Source organism: Protopterus annectens, chromosome 12.part0 (assembly GCF_019279795.1).
Source record: "Protopterus annectens isolate FY-2018-M chromosome 12.part0, PAN1.0, whole genome shotgun sequence".
Classification (NCBI taxonomy): Eukaryota; Metazoa; Chordata; order Ceratodontiformes; family Protopteridae; genus Protopterus; species Protopterus annectens.
The window spans coordinates 173,581,551-173,595,304 of record NC_056746.1 but is presented as its reverse complement, the minus strand read 5'-3'; the positions used below and the strand labels follow the sequence as shown (position 1 = coordinate 173,595,304).

Below are 13,754 nucleotides of genomic sequence, written 5' to 3'. Positions count from 1 at the left end.
TTCTACCAAATATTCATTTTCTAGTCAATTTTATTGGTATTGGTGGAAGAGGTCTGAACCAATGATAGTTCGAATTTAAGAACCAATGGTTTGTTGTATATTCTATGCATCTGCTTGTTAATTGCTATAGAAGACCAATTACCTTTCATCAGAAGTAGTCAGGTTTCGTAAACGATGGTTGTTGATTGATTGATCGGTTTAACATGCATTTTCTTCTGAATGGCTATATTAGCCATTATGGAAATTTTGTTGATTTATGTATTGTTTCTTTGTTTTTATATATTGTGGTATGTAGTAGAAATTTTATTTACACTTGTTTTAGTGTCTGACATAGTTCAATGACTGGCAGGTATCTTCCGCTAACATTATATGGTTGCTGAGTAAATAGAAAAGGTCTTTCTACTAAATACTCATTTCTTAGTTGATCTTGCTGTTATTGGTAGAAGGGGTCTGAACCAATGATAGTTCAAATTTAAGAAGCAATAGTTTGTTTGTATTACCTATGTGCCTGCTTGTTGATTGGTATGTAAGATAGTTCCTCAACCTTTTTTTGTTCATCAGTAGTAGTCTGGTTTTCTGACCAATGGTTTTTGATTGTTTTATTTAATACGTATTTTCCTATGATTTGCTCTATTAGTCATTACAGAAAGTAGCTTTTAACCAATGACATTTTTGATTTTTCTTCCAATGGTATTCTGATTTTTATTTTTATTTAAATGTGTGTGCTTTTGTTGAATGTGAAATGTGATTGGATGTTAATCTATATAATGTTATGTAAAGTTTGTTTTATTAGATCTGATGAAGGGTTCACTATACCTGAAATCGCTTATATTTTTGTGTTTATTTTAATTATTTATTAAAGTAATTGTTTGTGCTTTGGACTGTGGTAGTCAGACTGTTTTACTTGTACCTTCTTCCATCTATGGAATCCCAGACCATTACTAGTGTACATGGAAAACACCACTGTCATGTGGTACATAAGCAAACAAGGAGGCACCAGGTCTTACCAATTGTGCATGTTGCACAGGAAGCATGAAACTTAGCCACCCAGATGGATATCACCCTCAAAGTCAAATACATTCCTTCTCACATCAATGTGCTGGCAGGTTTCCTAAGTCGCTGCTCGGAGGACCTCACAAATGTACATTAGACAGGCAGGTTTTCCAGTCATTAACCCTTCACTGGGGCACTCCTCAGACCTCTTTGCACCACCAACCAACCATCACCTCTCCCAGTTCTGCACCAGGGATCCTTGTCCCATAGCCTGGAGGACAGTTACTTTCTCCTTCCAGTGGACAGAGAAGTTCCTCTGTGCCTTTCCTCCACTGCCTGTTCTTCTAAAAGTCCTTCTGAAGGCATAAAAGGAAGCACCCTGACTCCTTCTGCAGGTACTCTTTTGGCTGAGGCAACATTGGCTTCCCCTGCTGTTTTTCCTGACAAAGGGAAATTACAAGAAAATTCCTCTGTAACTGGACCTAATCATTCATCAAAAAAGATTGCTTCTCCAGCCAAATCTTCCTTCTTTTAGCTCGACCCTGTGGATGATAGGATTTTAATTCCTCAATGACAGTCTTTTCCGTGAAGAGGTTGTTCAAGTCCTACAAGAAGCCAGAAAACCCACTACTAGAAAGTCTTACACAGCTAAATGGAAAAGGTTTTCCTGTTGGTGCCACACACATAGTCAGGACACACTCTTATCACAGGTCTGTGCTGTAATGCGATATGTTTGCAAACTACTTTTTCCAGGTTTCACCTGCTCTTCTTTAAAAGCTTTTCTGTCAGTCATCATTGCCTGCCTACCTCTTAACCCTCCATGTATGCCTAGAGCAGAAGCCAAGCATTTTCTCAGAGGGGTTCTGCACCTTAACCCACCAAGGAAACCCACCCCCCACCTTGGGATCTCAGTTTTGGGCTAGAAAATCTTACATTGCCTCTGTTTGAACCATTGTCTTCTGATTCTTTAAAATTCTGCATTTTGAAAACTGTTCTACTCTTGCCTCTCACCTCTGCTAGGGGAGTTTCTGAGCTACACGCTCTCATGGCCATTCCCCTTTTTCTCATTTTCCACAAGGACAGGGTGACTGTCAGGGCTAATCCATCCCTCATGCCTATGGTAGTGAATGAGCTGTCCCTCATCCAGGCTATTTACCTACCAACTTTCTTTCCCATCCCCAAAATATGGGGGAAAGAATCTTACATTCTCTGTACATTCACAGGTACCTCAGATTTTATCTAGACAAAACTAAATCCTTCAGGCAGACTGACTACCTGTTTGTATCTTTTATCTATTGGAACTTGGATGTCTTAAGTCTGTTTCTCCTATTCACACTATGGTAAGACATTGCCTTCCTGCCTGAAAGCTCATTCCACTAGGGCAGTAGCTAACGCAGGGGCATTTTACAAAGGCATAGATACCAGGTCTATCTTGGAAACTGTTACTTTGGCCTCTGTACACACCTTCACCAAGCACTATAAAATTGATGCCTTCTCCAGGCCCAAGGCAGCCTTTCCTAGGTCGTTCCTGTCCAAACTCCTAGACAACTCATCTACTCAATAGCCAAATTCTTTCTGTCAACATCCTTCAGCTCTGGGAATCACCCATATGTCAGGAATACTGCAACAGTGATTTCAGTAAGGTCATAGTATAGCTGCATAAGAACTTACCATAACAGTAGATGCCCTTCTGATCACTGTTACAGTTTTCCTTCCCATCCTACATCCTCACTTTTCTACCTTCCTTCAAACTTCATTTTCTTCTCCCCCTTCTGCTTTAACCTTTTCTGTGCTCTCCTGCATGAGAACAGGAGAGTTTGCTTACCTGTTCAAGTTGTACCCCTCCTAGCTGACTAGTCTCCCTGTCTCAGTAGTCTTCAGCCCATTGACTTTGAGATAGTCTGAGTATCCACATTCTTATGTCCATCTACATAGCCCTACACTTATGAGCTGAGGTCACTGAATGGACATACGACTCTGGGAAGGTAAAGCTTTGGTACCCTGGCCAGACATCAGCAGTGGCCAGACCGGTGTGTAGAGGTATGACAGCCACCACAAACCACACACACTCAGGACAGCCCCCTCCCCACCACTAACACTCACAAACACTCTCATCTAATTTACACACACACACACACACACACACACACACACACACACCCACCCCTACCTAATTGACCTCTTCCCTACCTCCCCTACCACTGCTTCCCAGGCAGACTCACACTCAGACATACACTCCAATTGCAGCCCCTCAACTGCACTCATTCACACACCCCTCAAACCCTACCCTTACCACTAAGCTCCCCAGTGCTTACCTCTACTGCAGTGGTTTAACTTTGTCTTTTGGCTATGTCCACTACCACAACTTACAAGAGCTGCCATGCTGCTCTACGTGGCCAAACAAGTATGTGCATGCATTGGTGCGTAGATACTTTTCCTGAGACAGTTCCAGGGAAGACAGCACATAGCTAATTAACATATGCCTCTTCCCTGAATTGCCTCATTAGCATGCATCATGGCCATGGAGACAACCTGACGTGCTGTATACCTTCACACAGAACCACTGCATTAGGGCTGTCTAAAAGGTTACCACAAGGTGTGCACTTCATGTACACTTTGTGGTAAAAATTCACCCCTTATTGTTACCCGTTTTATAACTCATTCTGTTTCCACTTCCAAGACTTAGTGCCTATATATGTTTTATGGCATGATTTGCTGTAGACATTAGATAAATGTTTTGATTTCAGTGTATAGCTTATACTAGTCTGTGATTCCATTTGTTATTTGGTGGTGTACTGTATGATGTCATCATTTACATATCCAAACTTTAGGAAACCCCTTGTTTTTATAACATATTGCCTTAAAGAAGTCTCCAAGTAGACCATTCAGTCCAGGTGTTAAACACCAATAATTAAAAAAAATAAACTTTAATAAGAAATTATGCTTCAGAATGCATACTCAGCTTTTTTTTTAGTCATAGTCATGGTATTTCCCATCACTCAGTGTTTGTTTCAGATATTGTAACTAATGTGTGCCAAAGGCAGGAAAGCAACACACATATGAGTGGTTTGAAAGAGTTTTCATTATTTTAAACAGAGCAGCCATTACAGCTGTGCGTCTGGCCATGCTGAGTGAGAAAGCACAACTGACAAAACCACAATGTTTCTTTTACACTCTGTTCTCTGTTCCATTAAAGAACACAGAAACAACAGTCTACCAATGGCTCATCATGTATTAATAAGGTCATACATATAAATGTTTAACTCCTAAGCACTTCACTACATGATGTTCTACCTCAGCCTATCAGCAGCTCGTAGCCAGTGCCATCAGTTAGTTAATGCATCTCAGGTCAGTCCTGTGGGCAGGACCTTGACTACAAGAGGCAGTTATCATGAGCAGCAGCCATAGCAGGGTATCTGGCTGATGAAAAAGTATCAGATCTGTGTCATTCACAATGTAATTCTGCCAGATGAACAAATCAGGCGAGTTCAGTATTTTTAAACAATCTGGCACATCTTTTACAGCTTTATATATGGTGGTTTGTAGGATGACATTGGTGATCAAGAAGAGGAGGATGAGTGTGAGGGCAGCACCAAGGATCAAATGGTGGAAATTGAAAAAGGGTAATTGTGAGGTGATGTTCAGGGAAGAGTTAAGACAGGCAGTGGGTGGCAGTGAAGAGTTACCGAATAGCTGGGTAACTACAGCAGAGCTAGTAAGAGAGATGGCTAGACAGGTGCTTGGTGTGACATCTGGAAAGAGGAAGGAGGACAAGGAGACCTGGTGGTGGAATGAAGAAGTACAGGAGAGTATACAGAGAAAGAGGTTGGCGAAGAAGAAGTGGGATTGTCAAAGAGATGAAGAAAGTAGACAAGAGTATAAGGAGATGAGGTGCATGGCAAAGAGAGAGGTGGCGAAGGCTAAGGATAAGGCGTATGAAGAGTTGTATAAAAAGTTGGACACTAAGGAGGGAGAAAAGGACCTGTACCAATTGGCTAGACAGAGGGACCGAGCTAGTAAAGATGTGCAGCAGGTAAGGGTGATAAAGGATAATGAGGGAAACATACTCACAAGCGAGTAGAGTGTGTTGAGTAGATGGAAAGAGTACTTTGAGGGGTTGATGAATGAAGAGAATGAGAGGGAGAGAAGGTTGGATGATGTGTGGATAGTGAATCATGAAGTGCAGTAGATTACCAAGGAGGAAGTAAGGATAGCTATGAAGAGGATGAAGAACGGAAAGGCTGTTGGTCCAGATGACATACCTATGGAAGAATGGCGGTGTTTAGGTGAAATGGCAGTGGAGTTTTTAACCAGATTGTTTAATTAAATCTTGGAAAGTGAGAGGATGCCTGAGGAATGGAGAAAAAGTGTTTTGGTACCGATCTTTAAGAATAAGGGTGATGTGCAGAGCTGTAGTAACTACAGAGAGATTAAACTGATCAGTCACAGCATGAAGTTATGGGAAAGAGTAGTGGAAGCTAGGTTAAGAAGGGAGGTGATGATTAGTGATCAGCAGTATGGTTTCATGCCAGGAAAGAGCACTACAGATGAGATGTTTGTTTTGAGAGTGTTGATGGAGAACTACAGAGAAGATCAGAAGGAGTTGCATTGTCTCTTTGTGGATTTAGAGAAAGCATATGACAGGGTACCTAGAGAGGAGTTGTGGTATTGTATGAGGAAGTCGGGAGTGTCAGAGAAGTATGTAAGAGCAGATATGTACGAGGGTGGTGTGACAGCGGTGAGGTCTGCGGTAGGAGTGACGGATGCATTTAAGGTGGAGGTGGGATTACATCAAGGATGAGCTCTGAGCCCTTTCTTATTTGCAATGGTGATGGACAGATTGACAGACGAGACCAGACAGGAGTCCCCGTGGACTCTGATGTTTGCAGATGACATTGTGATCTGTAGTGAGAGTAGGGAACAGGTGGAGGAGACCCTGGAGAGGTGGAGATATGCTTTAGAGAGAAGATGAATGAAGGTCAGCAGGACTAAAACAGAATACATGTGTGTGAATGAGAGGGAGGATAGAGGAATAGTGAGGATGCAGGGAGTAGAGGTGGTGAAGGTGGATGAGTTTAAGTACTTGGGATCAACAGTTTAGAGTAATGGTGAGTGTAGAAGAGAAGTGAAGAAGAGAGTACAGGCAGGATGGAGTGGGTGGAGAAGAGTGTCAGGAGTGATTTGTGACAGACGAGTACCAGTAAGAGTGAAAGGGAAGGTCTACAAAGAGGGTAGTGAGACCAGCTATGTTATATGGGTTAGAGACAGTGGCATTGACAAAAAGGCAGGAGTCAGAGCTTGACGTGGCAGAGTTGAAGATGTTAAGATTTGCACTGGGTGTGACGAGGATGGACAGGAGTAGGAATAAGTATACTAGAGGGTCAGGCCAGGTTGGAAGGTTTGGAGACAAAGCCAGAGAGGTAAGATTACGTTGGTTTGAACATGTGCTGAGGAGGGATGCAGAGTATATTGGGAAAAAGATGCTAAGAATGAAGCTGCCAGGTAACAGGAAAAGAGGAAGGCCTAAGATAAGGTTTATGGATATGGTGAGAGAGGACATCCAGGCTGTTGGTGTGACAGAGCAAGATACATAGGACAGGAAGAAATGGAAACAGTTGATCTGCTGTGGCGACCCCTAATGGGAGCAGCCAAAAGAAGAAGAAGATATATCTTTAGACTTAATTCCTTGCCTGCCATTTTTCACAGTATCACACCACCTCTTTTTTATTTACAGGAAGTGAAAAGTTTGTGATCAAGTGCAACAGGTGGTACTTAACGTATTATCGCAACCAGATTTTCACAGTTGCGATGTGTGCCTACCTGCAGACAAACGAGTGGCTGAAAAATTTCTAACTGCTAATCATATTTACTACTTTCCAAAAAAGTTTACATGACGTTAAGGAACAGGAACAATTTAAGAAATCCTCTTCCTGTTTTGCGAGCATTACAGACTCACGCATGAGTTGTCATGGCTGGTGTTGTACTGTGTGTTGGAATATTTTCACACTGGGCAACAAATCCTTCACAGAAGGAAAACACAGAGATGCTACATTTGTTTTTGGTAAACTTGGTCTTTGTAACCAATGTTTTAATTAGTATTTTAAGAACCATTCCATTGTTAAAGATTTGACATTATGAGGGTGGATATTCTGCACTTCGCAGTTTCTGAACAGTCTTTTCAGAAAACTGATTCCTGTCCCATTTTCCTTTTCTCCACAAATGTTTCCAGCTGTTATGAAACAGTATGGACTTCTTACTGAACACAGTATTGTATACCAACACAAATGCCAACAAAATTATATGGTTTTCAACTGACTTTTGGCCATCACAAATGCAGGCATTATGTTTTAAGTTTTCAGAAATTAACTGAGTAATGACATGCTAATTCGGCATAACCATTAAGTGAAGTTACCCAACATATACTTGCTCTATTTCAGTAGAAGTGTTTCCATAGCCGCAGAACCCCATCAGTAAAAATTGGGGGACTTGTGTAGTATCGTTTTGTTTCACAAGCACCATCATACAAAAAGAAATGTGGAGTTTTCTCACCCCATTTCACTGTAACATGACCTAGTTTCCCTGTATGCTTAGCAATGACGGTCACTATTCTCTGCACACTTTCTTCCGCAAACTGTAAATAATGCAACCGACAGTACAATAGCAGGCATGATAACTCAAGCATGCGTCTGTAACAGACGCAAAAAAGGAAGATGATTTCTGAACTTATTTTGGTTCGTAAAAGTTCTGTACAGTTTTTGGCCACTTCTAAGGACTTACAGTAGCACTTTGAAGTGTTTAATGCACTCACTTCTGTGGAGGTATGCGCATGTTATGTTTTGAGCTCAGAACTATTACATTGTGAGCAAAATTTACTTACAATTAGCATTATACTGAGCAGTGCTTTCAGAGTTAAAAAAGTCGGTAGTAGCTATTGTATGTTTCTAGTTAATTCAGCTAGGTAATACTTTGTGAAAACTTCATATTTTTGCTTTTTCACTAGTATTTCAAAATTATATAGCAGTCTAATAACAGACAGTGATTTAGAGCATTAAACCAAAATATTTCAATATTGTGGAATTTTGTTTTTAATTTTATCCAGTCAGAATGCTGTTTAATTTAATTCCAGGTATTATTTACACATCAGTTATTATGTTTTTCCTGATACTTGCTGAGTGTCAACCATTCCATACACCGGCGGCCAAGGTTGGATCACCCTTCTGTGTTTTTGTCTTAAATTTCACAGAGCTGTCTTAGCTATAAACTACTGAAAGATAGATCATTGTCTGTTGTTACAGTCTCTGGTATTCCAAACATTGTAAATATTCTTAGTAGGGGTGGCCATGGTGGTGCAGTGGTTAGTGTTGCCGCCTCACAGCAAGAGGTTCTCTGGTTTGATTCTTGGCTGGGGTGCCTTCTGTGCGGAGTCTGCATGTCCTCCCTGTGGTCGCGTGGGTTTCCTCCAGATGCTCCGGTTTCCTCCCACATTCCAAAGACATGCTGTAGGTGGATTGGACTCTAAATTGGCCCTAGGCATGAGTGCATGCATCTGTTTGCCTTCTGTGGAAGGTTGGGTGCCGGGCTGGCAACTCAACACTGTAAAACTCCACTGCCAATCAAGAGCGAACAGGTGATCCGTTGTGGTGACCCCTAGCTGGGAAAAGCCGAAAGAAGAAGAAGAAGTGGTACCACTGCATTTGCAGATACAGTTGTAGCAGGTTCTATTGTAGTGAATCTGGAATATTAATCATTTTGTGCAAGCATAGTCTTTTATCTTAGTAGGTCCATAAAAGCGTGGTTGACTTTTCTCCATATTGTTTTTGATAATAAAAACACTTGCATAGGCATATTCCAGATCTGTTTTGTGTTAGTTGTTATTTTATTTTTGTTCTTTGTATCAAAGTTCTGTTTTGCAGCACATTGCTTTCCTTTATCATATTTATGTTACTTTTTGCTGATTTCTTATCCCCATTTTTCCTCTGATTTATGAAATGAAAGGCTAATTATCTCCATCAGTTCAAGTGCCTTTGATATTGAATAAACTGGTAGATTACATTCTGTTCCTTCTAGTGCTGTGTCATTCATTTTTGTTTGTACTGTAATACAATCTTTCATTGTGTGTGTGTGTGTGTGTGCGTGGGGGGGGGGTCTTTGCTGGGTTATAGCTAGAATATTGCATATATATCCTGTGCACAGGATCAGGCTTCCAGACATTACTATTGATGGGGTGCTTGACCATTGGGAAAGTGGCATATCAATGCTGGTTACACCTCCCTATTGCCACATAGCTGAATCTGAGTTTTTTTACTTTTTAAACTGTGTGGAAACATGTTTTTGTTTTACTTTTAATTTGTTTTACTTTTTGTTGACTAGGTTGGTCCTGCTGAGTAAAGTCTATTATCAGATGGGACACAGGTTCAAAAACAGCAAAAACACTTCCAAAGAAAACAAAAGAAAAAAAGACATTAACTTTTACAGTGTATTTCAGGTTATAGTTATGCAATATGAGCGATGACAGTTGTGTATCATTTTTATATATGTATATATATTTATATATATGTATATATATATATATATATGTATATATATGTATATGTGTGTGTGTGTGTGTGTGTGTATATGTATATATATATATATATATATATATATATGTATATATATATATATATATATGTGTATATATATATATATATATATATATATATATATATATTTCTTTTTTTTTTTTTTTTAATTACAATATAGTCAAAAGAGGTAAATGAATTGAATTAAGGGGGTTGTATGTGGTGGTGCTGCGGTAGCGTTGTCGCCTCACAGCAAGACGTTGTGCCGTTCGATTCTCAGCTAGTCTGTCTTCTGTGTGGAGACATGTGTGAATGGGCGTACATTCGTTGAAGGTTGTGTGTCAGGGCTGGCGAACTCGGCACGTAAAAAATCATTAGCGGACTAGAGTTCCGCTGTGGTGACCCCTAACCGGGAAAAACCAAAAGACACAAACATGTGTAGTAAGCAGAAAAATATATAAAAAAAAGTGAAAATAAATCATAGAAGAAGTAGGAACTAACAATGGTAGAAAAACAAGTACATTTGTAATACCTAAGGGAAAAGAGTTGAAAGAAAATGTTGATTATATTAACTTACAAAATACATGTGAGGAGATAGGTTTGGTAGTAATTATCAAAGTACCTCACAACTGCCCTACTATTACAACAGGATAGTGTTATTCCAAAGTGAACTTGCAGGATCATTTAAAAGTAGTGGGGTTGTCAATTATTCTAAATTCATATGCGAGTCTGTTCCACTCTCTATGAAGGAAACCACAAGGTGTCTTATCTCCAAATGTTGTATTAGTTCTGTGAATTTACAGAAGATTTTTTAATAGATCTGAGAGTTCTCCCTGTGGAGTCACAGTGCATTAGAGAGTCTAAGGCAAGGCACTGATTGTGTAAAGTAGCCTGATAACTGTAATCCAGTCTACTTTTGCAATACATCCCATTTAAGTTGATTAGTCTACATGTATAATTGTTAGCTGTTGGTTTGATGGAAAATGTAGCTATTTTCCAGTAAGAGGCTATTCCTGGCAAGTCAGATTTCTCATCACAAGACTCAAGTTAAGTTAGCATATTGTGAAAGATATGTTACTGCGTTGAAAGCTACAGTAAATTGTGTTCTTTTTTATCAGATCTTAGAGTGTCTGAATTAACTTTTTTGTATCTGAAAGTTTCATCGATGGCTAAGATAGTTTTTAATGCTTGCCTTTGCTCTAACAGATGAGATGGAAAAGCAGAAAAACAATAGTCCATTTATGTTATGAATTTTACATTCCAGGTTGTTAGCAAGGAATTTTTGTGCCCAGAGTGCCAGACAAAAACACTGGACAAACTGGAGAACATGATGACAATTCTTCAGAGTGAGACAACACAGGGAACAATGGCACCAACTTTAATAGCAGATAACATTCTCACAATAGTGGGTAAGTATAAGCAAGTTACATTAACCAAAATGTAACTAGCCAAACTGTAACAATCCCCTCACAATATGGTCTTTGTTAATAATAAAATGTGTTACCTGTATATATGGTTGACATTTTGTACATAAAAGTACATTTGTGTGCAAGTCCAGCCTTCTGAAATAGGACGATGTCCTTACCTCAAGGCTGAGAAGAACTGGGGGCATGAATAAATATGGAGATCAGAAGCATGTCAAGGGTGAGGTGAAAGGAGCAGCAGCGCTGGGGTGAAAGTGTTAGGAGTGGTGATCAAGAAGGGCACATCCTACATTTTTTTTTTCTGCACTGGCATTTCTCAGTCATAGCTGGCCTTATGCACAAGCCAGCTAGGCGACTGCCTAGGGTGACGCTCTAGCACTGGTTCTTTTCCAGTATTTATTTGTTCATTTTTTTATAGTAAAAAAATTATTCCTTTAAAATGTGTTGAATGAATACAGGAAAAACCGAAGAGTAAGACAAACTGTGAGAGAAATTAAGAAAAAAGTAATCTGGATGATGTAGGTAGACCAGGATGGGGGCACCACCTGGTGTGTGGGGCATTGTGGAGCCCTTTTGCCTAGAAACCAGCTGACCAAAGGCCGGCCCTGTTATGAGTGCCAGTATAGAAAGGCAGTTCATTGCTTTGTGTGTTAAACTGTAACAAGCCAGTATCGGCTTAATACAGTTAAAAACGAAAGTAGAAATCCATGTACCAATCTGCTCGTGAAGTGCTTAGCAGGTGGGGCACTGGCACTGGGTGGTAGATAAGCCAGCTGTGGGTCTAATGTAGATGTAGGTTGCAAAATTCCCTTTGAGACGGGGTTCATTCCACACACAGAAATGACATCAAAAGGCATTCAGAGAATACGAGCTGTGTAGTTCTGTACTTCTGCACAATTTTAAGTCCAAAGACACATGGCAAACTGTAAAGAAGAACCTACAGAAAGTCATTATGTAAATAAGTAAATGAACATGTATAGACATGTTTGGCTTTCCTTAAGATTTGCAGATGTTATTCGTGTTTCACTTTTGCAGTCATCACACTAGCCCTCAGTCGGCCCAAATACCAGAGGCTTAGTATTTCTGCATAGGTAGCTGTCACTTCAGGACTGACGTCAGGTTGTCAGTGGTATAAAAACAGGCAGCTGACTCCATTACATCAGTCTTTCTTACCAAGGAGCCCGAAGCAGAAGCAGTTCGCACGAGTGCCGGTCGACCGCTACCTGAGTTTTCATTTCCGAAATTGAATCACCTTGAAGTCTTCTAAAGCTAAGTACCCCATTGGGGATCCTTTTTTCTTGCTCTAACCGATGTCAGAAAAAGTTAACAATTGTCTCACCTGTGGAAAGCAAATACCACACCGAGATTTCCATTCTTACTGCTTCACCTGTTTAGGCCCAGACCATGACGTACCTCGCTGCCGGTTTTGTGCTGTGTTCAACACCCGAACTATTCATCGTCGGGCCCTTATTTTAGCTAAATACTTTCTTTCTCCATCTTTCTATTCTGAAATGGTTTCTGTAAGCCATCCGACTACTGATCTTCCAAAAAAACGTAAGGATAAAAACAGAGACAGACTGCACAGGTCCAAAACTGCCGACGACGCTTCCGTTAAGCTAGTCACCAGTTCGCTGGTACTCAGTGAGGCGCTTTTGCAGCCCCTGATGCCCGTTTTGATGGATTCGCAGGCCGCTACTGAGACCCGTTCAGAGTCCGGTATGCCGCAAGACTCTTCTTTGACTATGGAACTTGTGGATGTTTCTACCTTGGATGGGTCCGGAGTCGCTGTGCAGGCACCAGCTTCTGAGGAAGTTCTTTGCACTACCTATATTCAACACAAATTGATGACTTCATTCATGTCTACAGTTCTTTCTAAAACTACAGAGTTTCTTAGGCCAAGAGTACGAGCTACGCCTAAAAAAAAATGACGACCCAAACTCAAGCATCTGGTTCCTTGCCACAATCACAGATGCTTAAAATGGCGGAAGACCTGATCATGCTGATTAGGGGAAGCCAGTCTTTCCCTGCTAAAAGAAAAAGAGACTTGTCTCCAGCAGCTTTATCTGACCATGAGTCCGACGACTCTGAGGTTTCTGATTATGAAGACATATTATCTGCCTATGAGGATTCAGATGCAGAGGAATCCATTCCTTCTGCCTCCCCTCCAGTGGATTTTTCTTTTGGTGAAACCCTACATACTTTGAGAAAGCATTTCCATTGGGAATGCCAGGATTATCCTCAGTCCAAAAAGAGACTCAGGGAATTTTTAGACTTACCACAGCACAGACCCTTAGCTATCCCTCCTGTTCTGGATGTTGTGGATGATATATTTATGGAGTCCAGTTTAACTCCTGATACTTTACCCCCTGCTCCCAGGAAACCTGACAGGTAGTACAGAGTCTCTGACTCACACAAATTTATTTTCAAAAATCCTACTGATGACCCAGAGGTCATCTCCCAAGGACCTAAAGGAATAAAACCATCACAGCTAAGAATCCCACCCCTTCGGACAGGGATTCCCTAGCTTTAGACAGATGGGGTAAAAAATTATACACCTCTGCAACTCTTGCCATTAGAGCATTAAATTGTCAGTTCCACATGCTGAAATACCAGCAACATACTATGGAACTTATTAAGGAAAAAATTGTCTACCTTCCCTGACTGTGCAGAAAATAAAGAATTACAGGAGCTTATGCACTCTGCAAGGCAAGTCAGCAAGCATACCCTGCAGTGTGGGTTTGATGCCCTAGAAGCATCTTGCAGGGCAGCAGTCACA

At 40.6% G+C, this 13,754-nt stretch overlaps 1 protein-coding gene across 1 annotated transcript in view; it reads left to right on the top strand.

Annotated features, from left to right (window-relative positions):
- Positions 1–13,754, top strand: part of PKD1 (polycystin 1, transient receptor potential channel interacting) — a 2,476,043-nt gene that overhangs the window by 1,246,612 nt on the left and 1,215,677 nt on the right. Inside the window, exon 23 of the mRNA XM_044088902.1 lies at positions 10,819–10,963. Coding sequence (XP_043944837.1) covers positions 10,819–10,963 — 145 coding nt within the window. The remainder of the gene's footprint in view (positions 1–10,818; positions 10,964–13,754) is intronic.